General features: G+C 44.0%; 2 protein-coding genes across 7 annotated transcripts in view; one reads left to right on the top strand and one right to left on the bottom strand.

Moving 5' to 3' along the window:
* Window positions 1-25539, bottom strand: part of hivep2a (HIVEP zinc finger 2a) — a 125273-nt gene that overhangs the window by 76549 nt on the left and 23185 nt on the right. For 3 of the 6 annotated variants that reach the window (XM_082506162.1, XM_082506163.1, XM_082506164.1), the window contains exon 3: window positions 17914-18033. The exons of 1 other annotated variant lie outside the window; for it this stretch is intronic. The gene's annotated coding sequence lies outside the window, so the exon portion shown is untranslated. Of the gene's footprint in view, window positions 1-16553; window positions 16709-17913; window positions 18034-23585; window positions 23604-25539 lie in introns of those variants that run through there. 2 more of the 6 variants (XM_082506165.1, XM_082506166.1) reach the window with 2 other exon arrangements.
* LOC309689824 (uncharacterized protein) lies at window positions 4430-24665 on the top strand (the record flags this gene model as incomplete). The annotated part of the gene is made up of 6 exons (XM_082506486.1): window positions 4430-5491; window positions 7399-7758; window positions 8613-8697; window positions 8891-8988; window positions 21917-21967; window positions 24591-24665. Exons 1-6 carry the CDS (start codon window positions 5090-5092, stop codon window positions 24663-24665), a joined length of 1071 nt encoding a protein of 356 aa, XP_082362612.1. The 5' UTR covers window positions 4430-5089.

Below are 25539 nucleotides of genomic sequence, written 5' to 3'. Positions count from 1 at the left end.
GAGATCTGTGCTGTTCAAACCATCTGTTTATGAGAGGCAGCCAATCAGAAGAAAGACAGCTTTAAGGGATAAGAAAAAAGAGGCTTGTTTTAGTCAGAAAATAAACTACTTTGCTTTAAACAGTCAGCTTACAATGTTTTTTTTTTTATTTCAGCATGGTTGATGTCAGCTAGAGGGAATTTCCTTATATGATCATCTCCAGTGCTGCCCGTGTTGCAGCTCAGAACACCGCAAACCAGTCAGTCTAACTCAGAAAGCAGCCATGGATGCTTCCTTTCAATGGAAAATACATTATTACACTTTTTAGTGTGTATAAAGGCTGTTTTTGAAACCTCCACAAAGGCAAGAGAAGGAAGCCCACAAGCATTGAGTTTGGTTTGTGGAAGAGACGTGAGGGGCAACCAATCAGAAAAAAAATGTGACTTTTAAGGAGAGAGAGGCTTTAAAGAGACAGGAGCTAAAACGGCAAAGATTCAGACAAAGAATTAACAGAGGGCCTGCATAAAAAACACAGTATAAAAGGTACTCCAGAGGAGTCCAAGAACAAAAATAGGGAGCTAGAAATTAGCACAAGTGGAGGTGTGAGAATATAAAGACGGGAAGCATAATAATCCACATAAAAGCAAAAGAACACATTACAAGTGAAAAGAGATTTTGAAAAACCCCACACAAACACATATGCAAATACTGGATACAAACACACAGGAACTGAAGAATCTACATGCACAAACGGGTAAATAGACAGAAAACATCTGACTGTACTCTATATGTGTGTCTCACTGGAACCACAATCCATGCTGGTGTGCACTGGGAATACTAAACTTCAATGCATTTGGTATTATTCAAGCACAATGGGCTAGCCTCCGCTCGCTGTATGTGTGTATGTGCCTCACGCAGTGCAGTATATTTGTAAATCCCAGCACTTTGCAGCCTGCGCCTGGTTTAACACTGATGTATACACTATGTATTATGTATTGCTACACACACATATACGCACACATAAAGATTTATGAATTATGCACACGTGCAGCCTGGCCTGCTCTCTATAAATAGTCCTTGTTCGGTTTAACTCAGCACAAGTCGCTGAGTGTTTTTCTTTTAATTAATACAGTTACATAGTCTGCTGGATTAGCAGTTACATTTCAATTAAGCGGCAAACAATTAGTGTTTTTTTTTTTTATATTTAAGGAACAGAAAGCGCAAAAATATGGCCACGCACACATACACACACACTTCCTCTAACGAGGCCAGATAGATGTCTGTTCTCTCCTAAGCATTAACTGCACATTTATAATTCAGTGCTTTATTGTTGACTATCAGCTATCACACCACACAGACTTGTTAACGTGCACACACATGCATACAGTAACACACAGAGACACACACACAGTGAGTAGCGACTGCTGGTTATGAAACAGCTGTTGAGTCGAGAGAGCTCTGTATGTATTTGAGCAGTGAGAGTGCAGCTTACATAAATACTTGATCATATCTGGATTGCTCTCAGTCTGAAAATGTATAATCCGCCTTGTTAGGATCACTCGCCAAGAAGATAGAGCAAGAGAAAAGGAGCAGAAAGGCAGGGGAAGAGTAGGAAAACAAAAAAGAAGCATCAACTGTCAGAGCGGGGTGGATACACAGCTCAAAGCGCATCACTTGAACATGTCATTCATCAAAAAACACCTTTTGCATTCAACAACTACAGTTCCCAGCAGGCTTTGACACCCCTCATTTTCCAGCATTGTCATGCCACATCATGTTCGCACTGTGGGAGTTTGGAACATTCATGCATTATTCCAGTATATAATCCCCCAAGAGCCACACCGCAGAAGTGCTGTCTAAGTTGTCCGTGTTTGTCCTGAAGTATATTTGGAGCAGCCCCGTAACAAGTTAAAACAAAAAGAATTAAAGTGGAGAGGTGAATCGTTTTAAATTAGATTCAACAGTCAAATTAGTGATAACATCAGATTTGGGCACATTTTTCATTTTCATGTGCCAACATTAAACTATTATCATTAAAATCACATGCACAATGTTTCATTTTCAGTATGCAGGGTTACTGTCATTAAAGGATGCAAAACACAAGCCACCCAAGCATATGTGGCCATTTGTTTTTATTTTTTCCAGACAGTAACTCGGATCATTTACTACCGGACAATCCCCTCAGTCTTATTTTATTCTGCTAACCAGCTAGGTCTGGTCCTTACTGTGTTTTCCTAGAGGTAGGGTGGTCAGGTGGGCAGCACTGTGGTGCAACAGTTTGCCCTTCTGCCTCACAGCAAGAAACTCACCAATTCAAACTTTCTGCTCAGCTGGGTCTTTCTTTGTGGAGTTTGGATGCTTTCCCTGCGCTCCTGTACCTGTGTGGGTTTCCTCTGGGTGCTTTGGTTTCCTCCCAGTCCAAAGACATGTTTGTTAGGTGATTCCAAGTTGGCTGTAGGTGTGGATGCTAGAGTGTTTGGTGGTCTGTCTCCCTGTGTTAGCCCTGTTAGGGACTGGTGACCAGTCCAGAATGTACTCCGCCTTTCGACTAGTGACAGCTAGGCTGAGCTGACATAGATCTCCTACAAGTCTTAGTTAAGATGTTAAGAAAATGAATGGATGGATGGATCTAATAGGGATTACCATCACCAGCTGAAATCTGTCTTCTGGAGAGCTAGTTGATTTATGCCTCTATATTAGTGAGGTGGCTGTGGCTTAAGAGGTAGAGTACTGGAAAGTCAGTAGTTCAATTCTCCCACGTCTTTGTGTCAAAATGGCATTAAAAGATAACAAATTAGCAAGTAAAAAAAGTGTAAAACACAAATCTCCCACATGAGTCATGAAAGAAACTCAGGATTTATGACAGGACTACCTCTGGGCACTTAGTTTTCCTGCATCAAGACACCAACATATATCTCTGTGACTCTGCTTCAGATTGCTTGTACTCCATGCTCTGGCATGGGAACCAGTTACTCATTCTTGACGTCACCCAAAAAGCACTGATTTATATTCTGTTTACTCAGTAGGTAGAAGCAGTCATCAAAGCGACACAGCCACACCTTTTTCTCTCATCAAAGATGTGAATGGTGATTCAGAGGTATGGAAACACGTTAAAAACGGCTGATACTGAAAACTAGACAGTCCGGTTAAAATGAAACACATGAAACAACAAAAACTTGCCCGGTGACAATACAGTACGCCCGTTCCTTTTTCTAACTTTCAGTAGCCGGCAGCTGAAGTGGACCATTTTCTACCCATTGGATACGTTTGACTTTACTGCCTAAGCCGTCCATCATCTTGAACTGTCACTGAAATCAGCGTCATTATCATTTGAACTGGTGTTTTTTAGAGTGAACTAAGGAAGAGAAACTGGGTCAGTAAGACAGTTAGATACCAGTAAGACCAGTACGTACGCAAACTTAAATTTAAGACCGTCCAGTCCATGTTTGACCGGCAGGTGGATCTTGGGAAGTTTGTTATGGAAACACGGCTACAATGTGCACTTAGCAGCAAGGGAAAAAACACTTTGAGGAAGTAATAGATGATTCATTTAAACAGCATAAAATAAAGAGTGAAGGGGAAGTGAGCATGATAAATGTGAGGTGGAACAGATGAGTGTTCAGATTATCATATAGGATGTAGACCGTGACCTGATTTGGATCCCATAATCAGGGAAAGTAAGAACAGAACGTAAACCTCTGGACGGAGGCCGTTTGTCTTTCGTGGCCATTACAAGCCGCTGCTCACTCTTCTTCTTTGTTAATGGGGAATATTAATTTCCTGTATTCCATCTTTACTGCATTAATATTTGATGATTAAATATGGCCGGGAGCGTCTCAGGCTCATTGCCAGCAAGGCTCTGTCTCAGTCTTGGTTTGCATTCAGTTTCCCAAAAAGTATTTAATTTGTCTGTTTTATTGTAGCATTTGTCTTTTGCTTTGTGTCTTCCTCTGTGTGTTTTCTTTGGTCAGTTAATCAAGATAAACCCTTGAAATGTCTTCTGTTCCAATCTCTCACTTGCTCCCTTGGAATTATTCTCTATCATGGGTTTCTTCCTCTCGGCTCCATCCATCGGTCTTAAGCCTGTTTCAGGCTGACTGTTGCCAACAGGATCCCAGGGCTTTACTTCCTTTTCTTCCCATGAGTGACGAGGCATGATGTGGATCCAGCCAAAAACTCTAAAACTGGGAGTTGTCAACCCAGCAACAGTTGTTCAAACAAGTGATATCCCACAGCCAGTTGTGGGTGGATTTAGCCAAAGAGAGCTCAGCTCTGAAGTGGAATTATTCGTGTATGTTGCTATTCGTCTGTCCACAATAGTCACCATTTCCAAACAAGTTATTACTTTCTTTGATTTATAATGCTATCTTAGACCACATTTACAAACATATGTTGAATCCATACGCTATTAACACATATATTTTACATTCAATCACATATTTGTTGTCATGGTCCTGGGTCGGTGACCCAGCGCTTTTAGTTTGTTATCATTTTCTAGATGATGATTGTTTAAGTTCTGTGTTATTTTCGATCTGCCTCTGAGTCTGCGTCTGTATCTGTCTGTCTATGGTGTCTCCCCATCTGTTTGTGAATCTGTCTGTTTAGTTCAATGTCTTGTCTGGTTCCATGTATCTGAGTTTCCTGTTTTATTGTGAAGGTCCGTGTCATATGTGAGTGTGATCAGTTTACGTTTCCCCTGTCCCGTCAGTCCAGATTCCTCCCAGCTGTGTTGCCCTCCTGTCTCTCATCCCCGATTACTGGTGTGTGTATTTAAGCCCTGTGTGTTCTCCTGCCTGTTGCCGGTTCGTCTGTGTTCCTCCGTGTCAGTCTGTGTAACTCTGTGTCAGTCTGTTACCCTGTGTTCCACGGTGTCCTGTTCCTCGTCTGCGTCTCTCTGCTATTCATCATCCGTTGTCATATGCTCCCAGGTCTGTTATTTTAGTTCTCCCAGTTTAGGTGTCTTTAGTTGTTTGTTATGCCCCACTGTTTGTTTGCCACTACACCTCTGTAAATAAAACCACCGGTATCTCATCCACTGCCTGCATCTTGGGTCCTCCTTCTATATCCACACGGCTCGCCTCGGCAGCCGTGACAGTACGAACCGGCCACTATGGACCCAGCAGCATTCAACCCGCCCAAGGAGCTCCGGGAGGACATTGTTTACTCCGTGGACAAATTAATCAACGCGTGGCTGGAGCACGAGGGGAGAGAATTTCGCCAAGCCGTGGCTAATCGGCTACAGCGCTTGGTTTCTGGTCTCCCCTGGCTGCTCAGCTCACTTCACCCGCTCGCACAGAATTTCATTCTGAATGGACTCCGTCTTCACCCCCCGGCTGCTACCACCCACCCTGCAGCTCATGCTTCACTGCCCAGTCCGACAGAGGATGTTCTGCCCGGCCCGTCAACCCAGCCTTCGAGGGGGAAACGGCGCTCACGCTGCCGACGCTCCTCGCCACAGTCGGACCTGGGGATTTCCGAGCAGCCAGCTGTGGTGAGTGGACAGGACAGTATTGTTGGTCTGAACTGTGGGACCGTTTACTCAGGGGTGATGTTCTGTACGGCACTGGACAAAAACTGTTTATCGCCAGAAGCTCAGTTAGCCGCCCGGCCAGAAGCTCAGTTAGCCGCCCGGCCAGAAGCTCAGTTAGCCGCCCGGCCAGAAGCCCAGTCGCCACCTCCGCCACATTCAGCCTCACAATCCATAGCTCAATTACAGTCACAGCCAGACTTATTACAAACCCTGTTACAATCCATGGCCCAGTCAGTAGCCCGGTTAGCAGAAGAATCATTAGCTTTATCCTCAGTTCAGCAGTCACCAGCCCTGCATCCTGTGTCAGTTGCTCCACTACCTGTTCAGCCATCACCTTCACCTACTCCTCCTGTACAGCAAGCCATGTCAGTCCAACCCATAACGGACAGTTCAACAACTCCGTACTCTAAGCAGAGAGACAAACCCAAGAACAATGTCAACATTCCTCAAAGGCTGGCCAGTTCTGAGACTGAGATGCACTCCAGGGCCTCCCCAGAGGCTGGGTTTCAGCCCCCATTAGACTCTGGACCCCTGGAGTTTAAGAAGCCAGCTGAGGACTGCACAGAGCTGTCGCTGCCTGAGCAGGGTCAATGCTCTGCGCAGCTGCAGGCCGCTATGTGTTTGCCAGAGGCCCGTGTGCCTGCTGGTCCTGTTCTGTCCCTGCCAGAGGCCCGTGTGCCTGCTGGTCCTGTTCTGTCCCTGCCAGAGGCCCGTGTGCCTGCTGGTTCTGTTGCGTTCCTGCCAGAGGCCCGTGTGCCTGCTGGTTCTGTTGCGTTCCTGCCAGAGGTCTCCGCACCTGCTGGTTCTGTATGTGCCAGGGGCTCCAGTGCCCACTGGTTCTGAGACTGTTTTTGCTGGGGGGCCCGAGGAGCCCGTCCAGCCTTCTGCCTCGTTAGCTGGGGGGCCCGAGGAGCCCGTCCAGCCTCCTTCCTCGTCAGCTGGGGGGCCCGAGGAGCCTGTCCAGCCACCAGCTGCTCCACCAGCAGCCTCATCCACGCTTGCAGCAGCAGTTTCATCCATGCCGCCACCTGCTGCAGCGCCTCCGTCTGCATCCTCCACGCCGTTGCCTGGCCCGGCCTCTGCTGCATCCTCCACGCCGTCGCCTGGTCCGGATTCAGCATCCTCAGCGTCGCCTGGTCCAGCGCATGCTTCGGCTTCATCCGCTTCACCTGGTCCAGCCACTGCTTCATCCTCGCCTGGTCCAGCCACTGCTTCATCCTCGCCTGGTCCAGCCACTGCTTCATCCTCGCCTGGTCCAGCCTCCGTGTCTTCATCCTCGCCTGGTCCAGCCTCCGCATCACCTGCAGTGGCCTCCTCTTCAGCTTCCTCATCAGCTGCTTTGCCTGGTCCAGCTTCAGCTTCCTCATCAGCTGCTTTGCCTGGTCCAGCTTCAGCATCCTCATCAGCTGCTTTGCCTGGTCCAGCTTCAGCATCCTCATCAGCTGCTTTGCCTGGTCCAGCTTCAGCATCCTCATCAGCTGCTTTGCCTGGTCCAGCTTCAGCATCCTCTTCAGCTGCTTTGCCTGGTCCAGCTTCAGCATCCTCATCAGCTGCTTTGCCTGGTCCAGCTTCAGCATCCTCATCAGCTGCTTTGCCTGGTCCGGCCTCCGCTTCTGCTTCAGCCTCGTCTGGTCCAGCCTCTGCATCCTCATCGTCTGGTCCAGCCTCTGCATCCTCATCGTCTGGTCCAGCCTCTGCGTCTTCCTCATCGTCTGGTCCAGCCTCTGCGTCTTCCTCCTCGTCTGGTCCAGCCTCTGCGTCTTCCTCCTCGTCTGGTCCAGCCTCTGCGTCTTCCTCCTCGTCTGGTCCAGCCTCTGCGTCTTCCTCCTCGTCTGGTCCAGCCTCTGCGTCTTCATCCTCGTCTGGTCCGGCTTCAGCCTCCTCATCAGCAGCGTCGCCTGGCCCGGCTTCAGCCTCCGCTTCAGCTTCCGCCTCGTCTGGTCCAGCCTCCGCTTCAGCTTCCGCCTCGTCTGGTCCAGCCTCCGCTTCACCTGGGGCTGCAGGGGCCACGCAGCCTTCAGGTCCCCTACTACCACCTCCACATCGTCGGTCATCTGCCTGGCCGCCTGTTGGGCATCTCCGCCACCGTGGACGCCCTCCTGAACGCCGCCACTGCCTTCCACGTGGCCGGCCTCCGGACTTGTTTCCACGCCGCTGTTGCCGTCCGCACGGTCGGCCCCCAGAACTGTTTCCACGCCACTGCCTACTGCGTGGCCGGCATCCGGACCTGCCCCGTTGCCATTCGCATGGTCGGCTTCCTGAACTTGACCATCTGGGCCTTTTTGGACTCTGTCCCTCCGTCCTGGGCCCCCTCCGCCCGCCCTGGTCGGGTTGTTTTCTGTTTTGTTTTGGTCCATTTTTTCGTTTCTGCTGGGCTGTCTGGTGCCAGCCCTTGAGGGGGGGGTACTGTCATGGTCCTGGGTCGGTGACCCAGCGCTTTTAGTTTGTTATCATTTTCTAGATGATGATTGTTTAAGTTCTGTGTTATTTTCGATCTGCCTCTGAGTCTGCGTCTGTATCTGTCTGTCTATGGTGTCTCCCCATCTGTTTGTGAATCTGTCTGTTTAGTTCAATGTCTTGTCTGGTTCCATGTATCTGAGTTTCCTGTTTTATTGTGAAGGTCCGTGTCATATGTGAGTGTGATCAGTTTACGTTTCCCCTGTCCCGTCAGTCCAGATTCCTCCCAGCTGTGTTGCCCTCCTGTCTCTCATCCCCGATTACTGGTGTGTGTATTTAAGCCCTGTGTGTTCTCCTGCCTGTTGCCGGTTCGTCTGTGTTCCTCCGTGTCAGTCTGTGTAACTCTGTGTCAGTCTGTTACCCTGTGTTCCACGGTGTCCTGTTCCTCGTCTGCGTCTCTCTGCTATTCATCATCCGTTGTCATATGCTCCCAGGTCTGTTATTTTAGTTCTCCCAGTTTAGGTGTCTTTAGTTGTTTGTTATGCCCCACTGTTTGTTTGCCACTACACCTCTGTAAATAAAACCACCGGTATCTCATCCACTGCCTGCATCTTGGGTCCTCCTTCTATATCCACACGGCTCGCCTCGGCAGCCGTGACATTTGTGTCTTTGTTTGTCTTTTCGCAAATTCGTGTTGGTTTTTCAGGTGCAGGAAAACCGGAAGCTGTATGGTAACTGTCAAAGACACCACAATGAAGAAGAGCAAAGCATGAGTGCAGACAGGCCACGAGGTCAAGCTAAGCCACAATCCTGCCAGATTAGTTCATCTCAGTGTCAGCCCTCATGCGCTGCTAGCTTAGCTCATGCCCTTCTATGTATCTGATTGGCTCACACAGAGTACTGCCTTCAGTTGTTGTGCCCCTGCAAGCCACTTTTCAACCCACCTCCTCTTACTGCTTTTCATTTCCTCCGTGTCTGACTAAGTCCCTGTCATGCCCGTTGTCCCTGATGCCTCCTCTGGAATGTGTGGGGGGCACGCTGCTGCTTTCTCTGCCCATCGTTCCATGTTTGAACACGACAAGGTGAGCAGGCCCGAAAACAGGGCCGTACTACTACAACTACTATTATGCAGACTACTTTAACAGTTTCACTACAAATATAATGTATTTGCTAGCTCACATTTATGAATTCCAATATTCCAATAAAGTTGCGCTCAGGGCGCTCTCTCGCTCGTATAGATTACTGCTGTTTCATGTCGTTTTCACACTTCCAATGAAGAATCAATGGCTACACGTCTTTTTCAGTGAAGCAGCTTGTCGATGAATGACGGGCATGACGCACTACAAATGGAATGTGAGCAGACCAATGATGCATTAAGTGACTTGTAGCTAGCATTGTAGCTTCTGATGTTTTTTTCCAACTTTGTGGCTCGTACGTGGATTACTCCATCCATCCATCATCCTCTGCTTATCCAATTCAATTTACTGGGTGAACTGAGAGGTGGGATAAACCCTGGACAGGCCACCTATTTGTCACAGGGCTAGAGAGACAAATAGGTTCATAGAGATGAACAACCAATCACTCACATTCACACTTATGACCAATGTAACACACTTGGCTTTGGATTGTGGAAGCAAGGAGAGAACCCAGGGTTGGTAGATTTGGATCTTAACAGTTACAGAGATTACTGCTGCATCGTTTCGGTAATTTTGTACTGGACATTGTGTGTGTTTGTGCCTTCTGGCTTTTGGAAGAATTAAAGGTGTCTTTTGGGTAATGTCTAAAAAGGTCAGGGCTGCAGTGCAAACAGCTCATAATATGTGTACGCAGCGCAAATTACTCACTTGGATCATTTACCACACCATCAGCTGTCTACTGTACGCACGCCCTCACCTCCTTCTCCACTTTCCACAGCTTTAAACATCGACCAAAACGAAAGATATCCTGAAGCAGCATTTAACACACATTAATGTGCACAGACACCCACACACACAAATACCGGCATGCAAACAATTAAGACTGCCTGCAAGTGCCCACATGCGGAGTACACACACACACATACATACGTGTATAGACAACAAAGAGCAGCCAGCATCTTAGGAAGTAGAGCAGAGAAAATGCAGGGCTGTTCTTTCCACAGCAGAGCTTCCCCACAGCAAAGCACCATGGGAAATATGGCATGGTCACAACAACAGGGTGCTTCCCTTCCCGACACTTGGAAGACCCGCATGAGCGAGCGTCTTCTCCATACTTTCTACCTTTAATTTGGATTCTTAAATGTTGCATTTGACATGTTCTTTCCACAAAGATTTTCCATATTTGAGAAATTATCAATATTATTTTTCACTTTGATTTTGTTAATAATATTTTCTTTTATAAAAATGCCACACAGATAAAACCTCTCTTAGCTCAACACAGAGGAAGAGGGAGCGAGAGAGGCACCACTTTAGCCTCTAAGCCATGGGGGACCCAGTAGAGTGTTATGCAACTCAGCCATGCCAACACACACACACACACACACACACACACACACACACACACACACGCCAGCTGTCCCTGATTCCAGCAGTGAAAACTATCTCTATGTCTATTTGTCTATCTCTGCTTCCCTGTCTTTCCATCCCTTCCTCTCACTATCTTTCCATCCATCTCTCTCGGTCAATTTGTCAATCCCTTCTCTAATACACTGCCAAAAGTACGTGGACACCCCTTTCAAGCTTGGATCAAGTCTCTTAGTTTAGTAAACCTCAATGCCACGGCATACAGAGGTATTTTAGACTACTTGATTTGGTTGGTTGGATGTTTTTTCTCCTGCCCTGCCATAACATCAAAATTCCTGCAGCCAGGATTAAAAGGTGACGTCACAGTTCCTATGTCCATCTGTCATATACAGTCTATTTTCTTGACTGGAAAGCACTTTAGGTTAATTCCCATTGTGATTTAACTTGATATAGGATTAACATTTGTGTGTGTCCGCATACTTTTGGCTCTGACTCCCTTTGTCTAACCTTTCCATCTCCCTTCAGTACTTCTCTCATCTCTTTAGTCCCATTTCTTCCATCACTTCACACTGTCTCTCTTTCTCTCTCTCACCATGTCGGTCTGCAGAGTTTCATGTTGCCTGTGGCACCTGTCGCCCCGTGGGGGTGACACAATGTGCGCACATTCACACACACACACACACACACACACACACACACACACATACACACACACACACACACACACACACACACACACGGGGTTCGACTTACTCGAAAAGGTGGTATTCATTATTAGAAGTCTTGCAGTGTGTATAGGGGGCTTCCCAAGCATAACACACACACACACACGCACACACACAAGTACCCATTGCCAGCAACCTTCCCAGCAGGGCAAATGAAGACTAAGCACAACCCTTCGAGTTCACCCTCATTAAAGAGACTGTTGCCTGCGTCTCAAACACACACACACACAGCAGTGGCCGGCTGCACAGGTACAGCGGACAAAAGCGACTGACGTCAGCTCTTAAAGGTTACCATAAACCTCCCTTGGTGAAAAACACAGCAGATCCAGCCCGATTCCAAAAAAACACAGTGTTTACCCCAAACTTCTGTTCATTAAAGCCAAACCTCAAAACACAAAGGTTATCCCTGACTTTAATTACAGAAAATCAACACAAAACTCAAATCACCCCACATACCCGCATTTCAGAGGTCACACCTGTGACGCAGTGCCTTGATGGAAACAGTATGACAGATATAAAGATGAAAAGGAAGACTTCATCACTACGCAAGCAAATTTGTCCTTACAATGCAGTCAACAACTGGTTGTTGGAGAATAGTAAATTTGGTAAAACTACTTGATTTTCAGATAAAAGACCAGACCTTTCTTTAGCTCGTCCATTAGTTTCTGTAGCTCTAAAAAAATACCTGTCTTCTTAGAAAGAACATGGTTTCCTGTTCCCATCTAACAATAAATGTGATAGCTGAAATTCTTAACAGTTCTGCTGGCATTTAACATAATTTCCAACAAGCCCTCACCACTGCTATGTTTTAAGAGTCTCGTGGGAGCTGTACCTGGTTTATACAGTTATTCTTTAGGTAACAATTCAGGTTCTTGAAAAAATGTCTAATTGTATTCATTATTGTGAGAGTAATCGCTCAGTTATCTGCATTACTATGTAGAATAGAGAGGTAAGCAATACGATTTTAATAAGGAAAACTGGTCCCAGTGGTGAGCAAAGGAGGGACAGCATTCACAGAAATGCAATTTGGAAACCAGCAGCCATCATGTGATAGAGATTTATCTTCAGATTGAACAGAAAATCTTGCTCTGGCTACAAAAAAATAGCCATTGCTCCAACTCACTGAAAGGTCCCCAAATTGTAATAATAATGACATGTAAATCTGGACCATAAATCTGGTAACTGTAATAATCCAGGATTGGATAAAGTCTGCCCAGAATTATGTGTGAAGGTGCCAGTATAGTATATGAAGGGATCACTGATATGCTGAAAGGCTACTGCGATGGCCTGGGTTTAAGTTTCCCCCGGGCCAGTTCCTGCTAGTAACCTTTGTGTATTTTTGACATATTTTGATAATGTGAATTGTAATTACACAAAAAAAAAATCTACAATATGATTTAAGATTTTACATCTTAACGTCTGGGAACTTTAGTTCAATGAGCCAGAGTTTGCCCACTTGCAGAATAGCTTCCTGAATTGCAAATATGGTTTCTCACAAATGACCCCGAGTTAGCCTAAATGCTACTGGTATGAATCCCCTAACACACAGACAACCTGGCTTTCAACCAGTCAAAGGAGGCTAACATCTGAAACCTCTTTTTAAAATGCACCCAGAATATTCTGCACAATTTTGGCTGAACCTTAGTGACAGCCATCTGTCTGTCTGTTTGTATTTCTGTCTGTTCAGCTATTTGTCTCTCTGCATCATCCGGCCCAGGCTTGCCCCACGATGCTAAAATTATTCGGGCTGTCCCCGTGGACGCTCCAGATATGTGCTTGTTTCACAGAAGCCTCTTTGAGACATCAGGGGTATCCAGTTTAGTGTTACACAAGTAAACCATGCCAAAGCACACACATGCACAGTCACATAAAAAGTCTGTGATAAATAGCAGCATGACAGGACCAGGAGGGCAGAGCTGTCCATCACGGCTGACTGAGTCAGAATAACTGACAGGCTTCAATACGCAGGTCACTTTCACATGTAAAGACAAAAAAAAATCAGACCGCATGTGCCCTCGGATGTGGGGTCTTAAGAGGAATGTAATCAAGGTTTTAAATAAGGAGTCTTTCCAAGACAAGATGAATTTTAAAATGAGTTCCCCAATTCTTAGTTAATTTCAGTCCAATTTGAGTAAAGTCTTTTTCTGCATCGTGCCAATTCCCCGATGCCTTTTATAGCAATTATAAAACAGCTCTTGTCCTTTTCCAGATGGGTTTCATCTGTGTGTGTTTACCCATGAGTTTCATTGTGTACCTGTGAGTTGTCATGGAAATGTGGGGGGAACATTTTGTAATAAGATCCTGTGAGGTGGGACACACTTATCAGCAACAGTCCAAGCTAAAGAAGTGACATGTTCAGCTTGTTTATTTAGAGCCACACCACCTTCCTGACTTCCTGCATCACAAAACCAAAAAAAAAAAGCATAGTAATCAAAAACAACCAAAGGTAATGCTACCATGAAAGCATTAAGCTTGAATAAGGTATATTTCCAGCTCAGTTACTGGCATAGGAAGTGCTTTTCAGACTTAAATGACCCAATTTGGCTGCATTTTGGATCAATCGTTGTTAAATAATGAAACAGTATATGTGCTTTAATTCATTTAAGGTTATATTTAACAGATCTGCTAAGGACCAAATTATCTTTATTATGTCCTGATATGTAAAACCTTTGATTTTAAAGAGGGTGTACTTTCTTTTTACTATGATTGAACAATTAACATAATTAATATTATGTTTTTAATGTGTCTGCAGTATAAAGAATTGTGTTGTGGTCACTGTGATAAAGACACGTAACAGTGGACTAAAAAAAACTTCCATTAAAAACAAGTATTGAAAAGTCTTATGTGTGTATTATAAGTTAAGTGGAGACGATTCAGTTTGATATCTTCTAAAACATGAAAGTTATGGCACTTTCAGCTTTGAGGGTATTTAAATTTTTTACACTTCTACAGATTCAAATCTACTGAGAAGTAGTTTGTTAAGAGACTCTTACCTTCTCTTCCCCTGTGCTGACAAGAGGAGAAGCTGCCAGGCTGACTCTGTGTGTGCTTGTGTCACTCAGTCAGCCAGTGGTTCGTTAACTAATTAGTAAGCTCGTTTATCTCATTAGGCTCTGATTGATCTGCCAGCTGATGGACTGGCAACTGAGCGCCCCTGTGTGTGTCTGTTGTACGTCAGACGGAGCGTGCTAATCGATATTAACAACACTGTGAAGAGTTTAATTGTTACGCAACCTCATTATCTGGCAGCGACTGCACAGAGGGGAAGGATTCCTGTGTTACACCAATGTCAGCAGAAGGGCAGACTTCCTGTTACTGGCAGGAAATTAGGTCAGGTAGCACGACTAGCTGGCTGCCGGATGATATCTGAATGCCAGGATGCACACCAACACACATTTACATGGGCAGTTGGTATTAGTGTGTTCCACTGGAAGAGTGGCAATGTGTAGGACTTTTGCTTAGTATTAATCATTTAAAGAACAAGCTAGTCACCATGAAACTTTATCAAACAAAAACTGAACATCCTTTGAATCTCACTCCTCAAAAGTGGGTCCTTACCGTACAATATAGAGCACCCACAGGTGACTGTTGTTGCTTTTTGGTGCTATATATTAAAAATAATAATAATAAAACTCAAATTAATGCAATTGAATTATTGATGAGTAATCCCAGTCCCTTGAAAATGACAATAAAAAAGTAAATAGTTTCTCATGTACTTCAGTATCCCCGATTGCCAAAACCTGCGAGAACAAGGGCATCAAAGGTTAACTTTCATATTGTTGTTAAATTCGTAGCTAAAACAATACGTCTCGCGTCATTTTCACTTTACTATTACTCCTTTTTTTCTACCTTTTACACTTTCAAATGTGCGCACAACAACACAGCAATTTTCTTTTCTGCCTTTGTGACTTCCTTTGTACCTTTTCCGTCATGTATGTCGATTCTCCCAACACAACATTTCTGTCTCAGTTTTTTCTGAATTTATTTTTGGCTTTTGCCTTTTTTAAATAGCAACAATTATAGAGAAGACAGGAAGGTGGGGGGAGAGAGAGTGGGAGGCTGACATACAGGAAAGGGTTCAGCCTACAGGTCCTGCGCTACACCAAGTGAGCTATGTGGCACCTGGTTGTCTCAGAATTTGATAGATTTTCTTTGTGTAGAGATTAGATGCTATGAACGAGTTTGTTTTTCCATTTTAGCTGCTTCTGTTTGCCAGACTCACTATGACTTACTTCCTCCCAGAAGTGAAAGAATGGAAAGAAACAAATAAATGTGCAGCATAGCCAGCTGACGAGTCACCGGCTACTTCCCGACAAATACAAATTTAAGACAAGTTGTTTACCACCAAAGTACAGATTCTGGCAACCCAGAAAACTTAAAGCATGTCAGGAAAGCTTAATTAAGGTGGCGTGGAATGTTTTTATTTTGTTGTTTTTCCTATAAGAGGGAATGCCACACATTCCCACCTGGCAGCTGCCAGTATAACCACAGCTTTGCTCAACTGGGAGCTCTAGCGGGGCAGGCTTTTGACCTTAGAGTGTAAAGCTTGACTGGCTGCTGCTGCTGATCTTTACAGAACTGAAAATAGAGTCAAATGAAATAGCTAAGTGGCCTGATCTGTGGTATGTTAGCAGCAGTGCTGGGATCTTAATGGGAAAACATTGCTCTTTCTTAATAAATCAGTCTGCACCACATTTCCTGTTTAATGCCATTTCTTAACTCTGTACATGTCAACCACACGCGTTCACTACTTCCAAGAAAAATAAACCTACAACATTGGTTTTACACTGATGCAATGTAGAGGAAAAGCAGTCATACTTTCATGCATTTGTCAACCTGACAGTTATTACAATGCTGCAGTCACAGAAAAAAAGCAGAGCTCTACATGAATATTACAGGCAAAAAAGGGAAATCAAAAGCCCTGAAAGTGAACTTACACCCATCCACCGAATCAACAATTATTAGTGACTTTCTTTCTTTTGCATTCTGTTTATTTTGTAGCCTTTTTTTAACTTGCTCGTGTGAACTCTGCTCCAAAGCATTAAAATTCCCACAAGACTTGAAGGCAGCATGAGGCAAGTGAGTTCATGCTTTTGAGGAAACAAATAAAAATGTGGTGAAAGGGGCAGTTTTAACATCAGATTCCATTTAATTGTCACAGACAGTAAACCTCAGTTCTGAACTGCATTATGGGAAATGTAGGACATTTCAGGACAAAATAAAAGGCCAGATATCTCAGACCCTTCTAGATTAAATTATGGCAGTTCCTTTCTTGATCTGTCCCTCATGAGTCAGTCAAGTTTTAGTTCTCAAGTTTCCCTTTCATGAGGATAATCTGAACAATAATCTTGAGCAACCGTTCAAGACAAATCTTTGGTAGTAAAGCACCTGAAGCAGTACAAGTCAGCAAAAAAAGCTGACCTTGTTTGACAGCGACATCTAATGAAATGTCTGCAGTCCTTCCCTCCGTTATTTTCTGTATCCTGAGTGTGCAGCCAGCAAGGGCATTCCTGATGAAGTGCATCGATGAGGTGAACCCAGGTAGAAAGCCATTAACCTTCATTGATCCTCTTAGTCTACTTAGATCAATAGCAGAGGAGGAAATGGAGAAGAGAGAGAAGTACAGGAGTCACAGGACCAGCTTTCAAACTCTACTCTGGTAAGATGACACTGATAAAAAAAAAAAAAACATATAAGCAGCTCAGTATCAAAACAGTCCTTTCATACTGAGCTGTAATATACTTTGGAGATTCACACACACACAGACTGACACACACACTCTTTTAGTTGTGACTGCCCGTTCACCTTTAGCTTTCCCTGTGACGTAACAACTCAGGGAGGGCAAGGGCAGGCCACATTGCACAAATCTGGCTTACCTTATGTACACACCCACTCACACATACACAGACACACAAAGACACACGCTCACAGCTTTCTGCATTGCCATTGCACCATTCAGCATCAAATATGCATCAAATTATATAAGAGAGCCTCTTATGTAACAGGCTCTATCCCCTTCTCTACCCCAGCATGTGTGTGTGTCTGTGTGTGTGTGTTTTCACGCTGAGGTCTATGGCTAATGAAGCCATCTTTGCAGGGGCAAAACACAGAAACGGAGGGCAGAAAGGAGGAGGAGGAGGAGGAGAGCAGAGCTAAATATAACTCTTCTGGCCCTGAGCAGCATCTGAGAAACAGGAAGAAAGGAGCAGAGGGAAGATGTAGAGACAAAAAATGATCGCAGTGGAGATAAGAGGCGAGAAAAGACAAATTCTACATAAAGTTGAAGATTTAAAGATACAGAACAAAATAACTGTTTTCCAACAATCTTTCAATATTGTTTCGTATACGTGCACCTGACTGCTTTCCAGTAATTCCCCAACCTACTGCTCTAGACCCAACCTGCTTCTCTAAACAAAACTCTCTCCAAACAAAGTCTATTCTTTCGTTGTGACCACATGTCATCAGAGGGGGTTATTTTGTACGTTTCCACTTTCCCTCAAGTGCAGGTCAGGACAAACCTTGAGACTCACTCAAAGTGGACAAACTACACGTAAACACTTGGTTGTTTTTGACTATCGGGCAAGAACAGGAACCGTGGAGTCATTAGACCAAAAATAACTTGTTGATATGTGTTGATATGCCCAAAGTCAACAGGGCAGGTGGGAAACCTTCAGTTTCTCTAGAATTCTTCAGCTCAGATCATCAAGCAGCCTTCCTTTCATCGCATACTCACACCGCCTAAGAAAAGCATCACCACACACACACAGACAGAAACACTTACAGCATCGCAGTCTCCCGCCACATACTGTAGCAGCCTCTCTGCCCGCCGCTGGAATCCACAGCTCTGACATTTCTGCCCGCCACAAGCTCAACTGGAAACCTTTAACAGCCTGAGGTCAGCCTGAGAGAGAGATGGAGATAAATTACAGTGTTTGGTTTGGTGAGGAGGCCAGAAACAGTGACTGGGTTCATGAGCAGCAACTTCGTCCCTGTACGTGCCTTTATATGTACATGTTCATGTGCAAATGCATGTCAGGGTGTATGCATGTATTTATGATGTGCTGATTTTATGTAATGTGCATGTTTTTTTTCAGTTATTTCCCTATATCCTCCACAAATAAAGCAGCCAAATAAAGACACACTCACAGGCAACTATGTTAGGTACATAGACTCCCCCATTTGTTAACGTAAATGTCTAACCTGCCAATAAAATGGCAGCAGCTCAATACCTTTGGGCATGTAGACACGGTCAAGTTGAACTGCAGAAGTCCAAACTGAGCATCGGAATGAGGAAGAAACGGTGATTTAAGTGACTTTGGAAGTGGAATGGCTGTTGGTGGCAAACCTGCTGGTCTGTATTTCACAAACTGCTGAACTACTCAATTTCCCTGCACAACCTTCTCTAGTGTTCACAGAGAACGGCCCGAAAGAGTGAAAATAATCAGTGAGCTGCTTCGTGCTGACAGGAAGGCAAATCAATTTCTGCCACAATATTCGGATGGTAGGGTCAGAATTTGGAGTAAACAACATGAAAGCATCGATCCATCCTGTATTGTATCAACAAATCAGAGTGGTGGTGGTGGTGGTGGTGTAATGATGTGGAGAATATTTGGTTTGAATATAGTTGGGCGTCCTTTAAATGCCACAGCCTGAGTATTGTTCCCGACCATATCTGTCCATTTATAGCCACATCGTACCCGTCTTCTGATGCCACAAAGCTCAAATCACAACCCGTTCTCACTCCCAAAGCGTAACATTTTACGCTAGGTGACAAATCGTCACCATATTACGTTTTCGGCTACCCACCACGTTCCTAAATGACGACCTCGGAAAAAGAGGAAATATGAGAACCGTCTGGACTGAACCTACACATGTTCGCTCTTTTTCTTCAAATCGCTTAGAAACACGCTATTTAACATCATTAAAGTCCTGGTTAAGGTCAGGAATAAGGTTATGGTCAGGGCTAGGGATAAGGTTAGGTTTAGGGCTGGAATACAGGGCTGGAACGTCTACTACCGCGGGAGCGTCATTGCACTGGATTCCAGCCATAACCCGCCGCGTACCATAAGAACGCCGAAGGTCTCCTTTCGCGTTCCCTCAGGAACGCCGCGGGACGTGACAAAACGTCGACATGTTACGCCTCGGGAGTGAGAACGCTCTGCAAATCATCTCAAACTGGTTTTTGAACATGAGAATGAGCTCGCTAGACTCAAACAGCCTCCGCAGTAACTAGATCTCAATCCAATAGAGCAACTTTGGGATGAGAACGAACGGGAAATCTGTGATGATATCACTTTGGACCAAATCCTTATTATTAAGTCATAAAGCATTAAGGTGGATCTGACGGCAAAAGGGGGTTCAACCAGGTGAGTATAGTAGTCCAGTATGTGAATTTACATTATGGCACCTTCCCACATTAATACATGACATCGGTTCCTTGTCTTGTGCTGCTAATTAACATGTTCTAAGTGAGCACCAGCCACACAAAAATGTACTGTGTATTGTGAATGTGGGCCTCCATTTAAATTAGATTCACTATTCTAGGATTTCAGATTATATTATTAGTCTTAGTTAATTATTCATGGCTTTGTGTGGTTTTTCCTCAACAGACTACCTCACTGTTGTTTGTCCAGCATACTGTTTAAGGCTCTAGAGTTACAGGATCAGCAGGATGTGCTGGTATCCATGACTTAAATGTTCACTCTTTGGTGAGGTTTATTCACATTTACTGCATTCTTTCATTTTTGATTTTAAGTGTGTCGCATTTTCTTGTTCTTACTTACATTTTTAACTAAGCTAACCAGGAGAAGTATTAAGATATCAAACTGACTTAATGGTCCTAAATGCAGATAAATCACCTCTCCGTCTTCACTGAATTAAAAATTGACACAGCTTAGCTTATACGCCTATATTCACGAATGTGAAACACCTGAAAATATCCCCTAACTCTAATACTTCCCCATAATGTGCTTTACGTTCATGCCAACAATCACACTTTCTGTAGGAACGTCACTATATTTACATTTTTTTTTGAAAAACAGGACTTATCTGAACATATTTGCATAGATATTTCTGGCCCTCAGTTGAATGTCTCTGTGTTTAATATCCAGTGGGAATTAGAGAGATGAAGGACAAATTTTACTGATGACACTAAGGTAGTCCAACGCGAAATCGCACGCATGCACACACAAGATGCCTGACAGCTGCTTCTGATCATCCTATGTAGTTTAAGTTCAGAGAGAGGTCTAATATCACCCAGCTGTCAGACAAATCCTGTCACTGACACCGTTTGTGCGTCTGAGTGTGGAAAACACATTAGACACAGATACGTTCAAAACTAACAGTGGAGATATCTGAGCGTCTTTTAATTTCGCCTCGTGCCTCGTCACTTAAAAGCCTGAAACTGAAAAGAGAGCCTGGAGAGAGACCTTACCACTGACAGCCGAAAAGAAAAAGGAGGATCTGTTCTGGATTTTTGGGTTTCTGTTGGTGCATTAGGATGAAAGAGGAGCTGAGGGGAAAGAGGAAAAGAGAGGACAAGGGAGGAAAAGTTAGTCAGAGAATGAGGGAAAACAAGAGGAGAAGCGAGGGGAAAGAGAGCAGATTAAAGGGAAAGGAGCTGGAAGCAAGAAGTTGAAAAGAGAGAAGGGGGAAAACAGGAGATGGGGGAGAAAAGGAGAAAAAATAGAGGAGGAGGAAAGGAGGAAGAAAAGAGAGAGGAGCACATCACAGGGGAGACAAACAGGAGACCAACGAGTTGAGACAGGACAAGAACAGAGGAGAGGAGATGAGAAGAGAGTGGGGAGGAGAGGAGAGGGAGGAGAGGAAAGGGTGATGAAAGGGAGGAGAGGACTGCATCCAGAGACAGATAGACAGAGCTTTGAAGAGGCGGAGGAGGAGGTGGCAGAGGAGGAGGGGGGATAGACTGGGATCAGAGTGAGTGATGGATGAAACAGAAGGCAAAAGGACTGAGTGGTTGAAAGAAGGGAGACGCCTGGATGGAGGGATGGACGGGTTGTGGAAAAAACAGTGAGCGAACCACTCAGAGTGATGAAAGGAGAAAAGGAGCTGGACAACAAGAGGGGAGAAGCTGAAATGTGAAGGGAGAGAGAAAAGAAGTAGTTCTGTTTTTTCGAGAAGTCTGACACGTTTTAGTTACATTTTCTGTAAAAATGTGCACAAAACTTTAGTCGGAAAAGGGAAATTTGCAGTATAGTTTATAAAAGCAGGCAGACAAAAACACAGTCTGGGAGTTTGTGGTAAAGTGGAGGGCTCTGTACAGCATTGGCGGTAATAGGATGTGACAATTTTGCATAAACATATGCAAAATATTCCGACTTCTTTTAGAACTTAAACCTTAGTGAGGAAAAGTTAGACACAGACCATGTGGATTTATCGTCAAACAGTAATGAGTAGCGTGCACACAAGAGGGAACATTTAAATTTAGCTGTCGTGCCATGTCCATCTATCCATCCATTCCCATAACCGCTTATCTAACTTAAGGCGACCGACAGGGTGGATTTCTCCCAGCTGGACAGGTCACAAGTGCAACACTGGGCTCAGAAAAATGCCCGGTTACAACACAGCGTCTGCTTTGACATGATAAAAAAAATGTCGCACTTTGCTCTGAAATGAAACACAGCTGTTGTCAGAAATGCGTCTGAGAAAGTCATCGCCATACATGTGAGAAAGAGTTAATCAGTTATCCCTGAACAGCATGGCAACAAACTCCACCTGTTTACTGACAACATTTTACTCTAATGCTGATGCTGTGGTGTGTTCAGGGTAAAGAGAGAGTGAGGGTGGAGAGTGCTGGGAGAGCAGCTGACATGGAGGTGAGTGACACATAAGAGCAAATATTGATAGTTAAAGGGCAAAAAACAGCAATATATTACAAAACACTATTAGAGATTATTGTCTTACACAGTATTTTGGAATTGGATTTCATATTTTGACTTATTACTGCACTCAGACCCAACGCAGTCTGATTAGTAAGATGTGTGTAAGTCACTAAATTCCATCTTGTATTATCTCAATAATCTACTGATTGTCTAAAACATAGCAACACACAGGAAGTGTTAGCTAGACTTGAGAAAATCTCCACATGGCAGTGTTAACTGTGACATTATGTTATAAATACTAATACTAATCTCAAAATGTATATATCTATTAAAACATGATCTAGAATCTATTAACGTGTGTGGCTATTCTTCATGCACTCTATGCATGTGAATATAATCTGAATAAAGACCAATTCACACTTTTGCCTCCACAGTATTGTTTTAAACTCAACAGTAACTCATGAATTACTAATCAGTCAAGACCTCACATTATGTCAAACACTGATTGCTGGAATATTTCATCTTTAGTGGGGATAGTGTTGCCAATACAGATTATCATTTTACACATGTAAAGACATATAGATATCCACATATAGCTTTCATTTGTACGTGGAAATGATAAATAAATCCACCAGGATTAAGCTGTTTTCTTAACTCAGCAGTTTCTGTCATATTTCAGGCCTGTTTATAGAACAAAATGATTAGCTTTGGGTCTGATTTTAATGAGGGTGGTCTCTCCCTATGCAGCTACTCTCAAAAAAGCCAGAAATGGTTTTGAAGGTTGTCAAACTACATCTTTATTGATATATACCTAGTTCGTCATTAAGGGTAGAGGGGAGGTCGTCAGATGTTGTTTTCATGGGGGTAGATAAAGAAGGTAGTCAGAAATGCACAAAAGAAATGAACAGTATTAAACAGGCCAATATCAATAGTAGGTTCAATGTGTTACATTTCTAGGGAAGCAGACGCCAGGTTTCAGTGTATGATTTCAGAGAGGTTTGTGGTTATGACTTAGCTACGGCGTAACGTTCCTGCTGAATCATAAATCCCCTGTAAGCAGGCCATGTGTGGTAGCTCTGCTACTATTAGTGTGAATGTGCATGCAAATGCAAATAAATAGCCATGCTACATTTAAACTTGGTACCAGGAATATTGATAATATTCTATGGCACTGCAGGAAACCACAGTAACTGTTGCTATAAACTGCTGCTCAGCTTTAGTCTTGTATGAGTGACTTGTGTTGTTGTTGTTGGATAGTCTTTATATAACATCCAGAGAAAGTTTGAGTTTTTAAAATGCCTGGAGACTAATGTTCTTTATTTTAGTTTCACAATGATGGAAGTTTATCCCATGAAGGTTTGAAAGGGTGTTAAGAGATAAAATAAAAAATAAAAAAAGGGGGTAGTTTTTTTGTGAACCTGAAGAGGAACATTTAATCTGTTTACTGGAATTAAATTGTGAAGAAAGAACTTATTTGAGCCTCTTCTTGGTTTGTTTTTTCTCTTTGTTATTACTTCAAGTGGTGCCTTGCTGATAGGCATTTTAAGATGTGAAAAGGGGACACTTGTTTTACCAAGACTTAACCAGTAATTATACATAGAAACATACATACCTCCATAGTTAAACACTTATGTCTGCTTTGAAGACATCAAAAACATTCAGCTGGAGCATATTTTCAGGTCGTGCCAGATTTACTTCGTCTTTGAAGCACTAATTCTTAGCCTGCCAGAGAGCTAACCATCGTTAGCATGTGCTAATCCCCCATCACTTGACATGCGAGAGGTGCGAGAGGTGCTAGCCAGCTGTGCTAGCTTTTAAGCTTTAATACTCTGAGAGTGAGTGAGTGAGCTAGCGTTGAGCTAATCGGTCTTAATGCCATGCATATGGAGATGGCTAGCTACTATAGCAGCAGCTAATCCTAGTGGCTACAGGAACAACCTCAATCCCTTCACTTTTAAAGAATATGTCAATTTTAGCAACTACGGCATAAGATTAAGATTAAAGCAGGGGAATAAAAATAGTGCAAAGGAAAGACAAGAGATGGTAGGAGAGAAGATTGGGCATGTTATTTTGAAAGCATGCACTTGCTCATGTTCATTTCTAAGGTTTATTTATAATAATTATGTCTGAACAAAAGTGCAGAGATAAATATTATTTTATACAAAGGAAGCTTAAAGACAAAAGATGGAGATGCAAAAGAAATAAGGACTCAAAAGGAAAACAAATGAGGAAGTGAGAGAGACGACCTATTCTAAGCTAATCTTTCTGGGTTAAAGAGCAGCTAAATTACCAGTTTGAGACAAACACCAGAGGGTCTTTAGTGTGCCGAGTTACAGTGTGAGGACAGGAAATGATGTCATGCTGGTGTGGGCACAGAAGTATCTCAGTAGCTCTTATCTTTAAGTGCATGTGTGCGCCTCTACAAGTGCTTCACACTGAAGCACCTGCTGCTCGCTTTCTCTCCCTCAGTCTCTGAAATCACAGCCTTCAGACGGACCCCTCCTCCTCCTCTTCCATTTCCTCCCGCTCCTCCTCCTTCCGTCCGTCACATGTTATAAGCCGGAGAGGCAGTGCACTGACATGGGCCACAATCTCTCTATTGCTCTCTGTGTTTCAGGCAGGAAGCCACCAAGTGGCACAGCAGAGGCGAGCCACCTGTTCCTCCCTGGCAGAGGAGATCATGGAGGGATGAAAAGATGAAGGAGGGGGTAGAGAAGCAAAAAGGAAGAGCGGAGGGATGGAGGAAAGGGGTGCAAGAGCAGAGGAAGATGGAAGGGAGGAGTAACAAATTACAGATCATTATAAACAATTTAGAATAAAGGAACAAAAAAGGAAAAAAGAAACCAGGCAGAGAGGTAAAGAAAGGCAAAGGTAGAGAAAATGTTAAGAAGATAGAAGGGCAGCATAGTGAGGAACTGAAGGAGAAGGGGCGAAAGGGGAAACTGAGGACAGAGCAAGGGAAAGATGGAGCCATCAGGATAAGAGAAACTGGATGGATAGTAGGAGAAAAAAGAAACTGGCTGAAGGTAAGAAAGCAGAGAGATTGATGGTAAGGCAAAGGGATGAAAGGAGTTAAAAGGGAAAATGAAAGATTACAAAAAATCAACTGGAAGCAGAGACGGAGCGAAAGGATGTTGGAAGTGACAGGAGGCGACTCGAGGTGGAGAAAGCAGGGGACGCCTAATTACAATCCCTCCTCCCTCTCTCTTGACCTTGTCCTCTCTCCATTCATCACTCCAGCTCTTCCTCCCACAAACATCCTGTTATTTTTTCTGAACACCTCTTGAGCGGAGCAGTCGCCACGTCACTCTGCAGGCCACGAGTGATGCTTCGACTCGATGGCAAAAGAAAAGGAATCGTCCCTGACAGGGTTTAAACTGCACTCTGAAGGTCACCTTTGTGAATGAACAAATGACTTGTGTTGTGTTTACAGGAAGTTTAAAGATGCTTTCAGATTATAAACATGGCCAGTGACTGTACATATGTATTAGCACATATTCATAACACGATTTGATTGGTTAGTGGCAGCACGGGTGCAATAAAGCAGAACTTTTTTCAATTCTTTA

This window comes from Aulonocara stuartgranti, assembly GCF_965226115.1.
Source record: "Aulonocara stuartgranti genome assembly, chromosome: 15".
NCBI classification, from domain to species: domain Eukaryota; kingdom Metazoa; phylum Chordata; class Actinopteri; order Cichliformes; family Cichlidae; genus Aulonocara; species Aulonocara stuartgranti.
The sequence above is the reverse complement of the archived record's forward strand: the minus strand, read 5'-3'. Positions and strand labels throughout refer to the sequence as shown.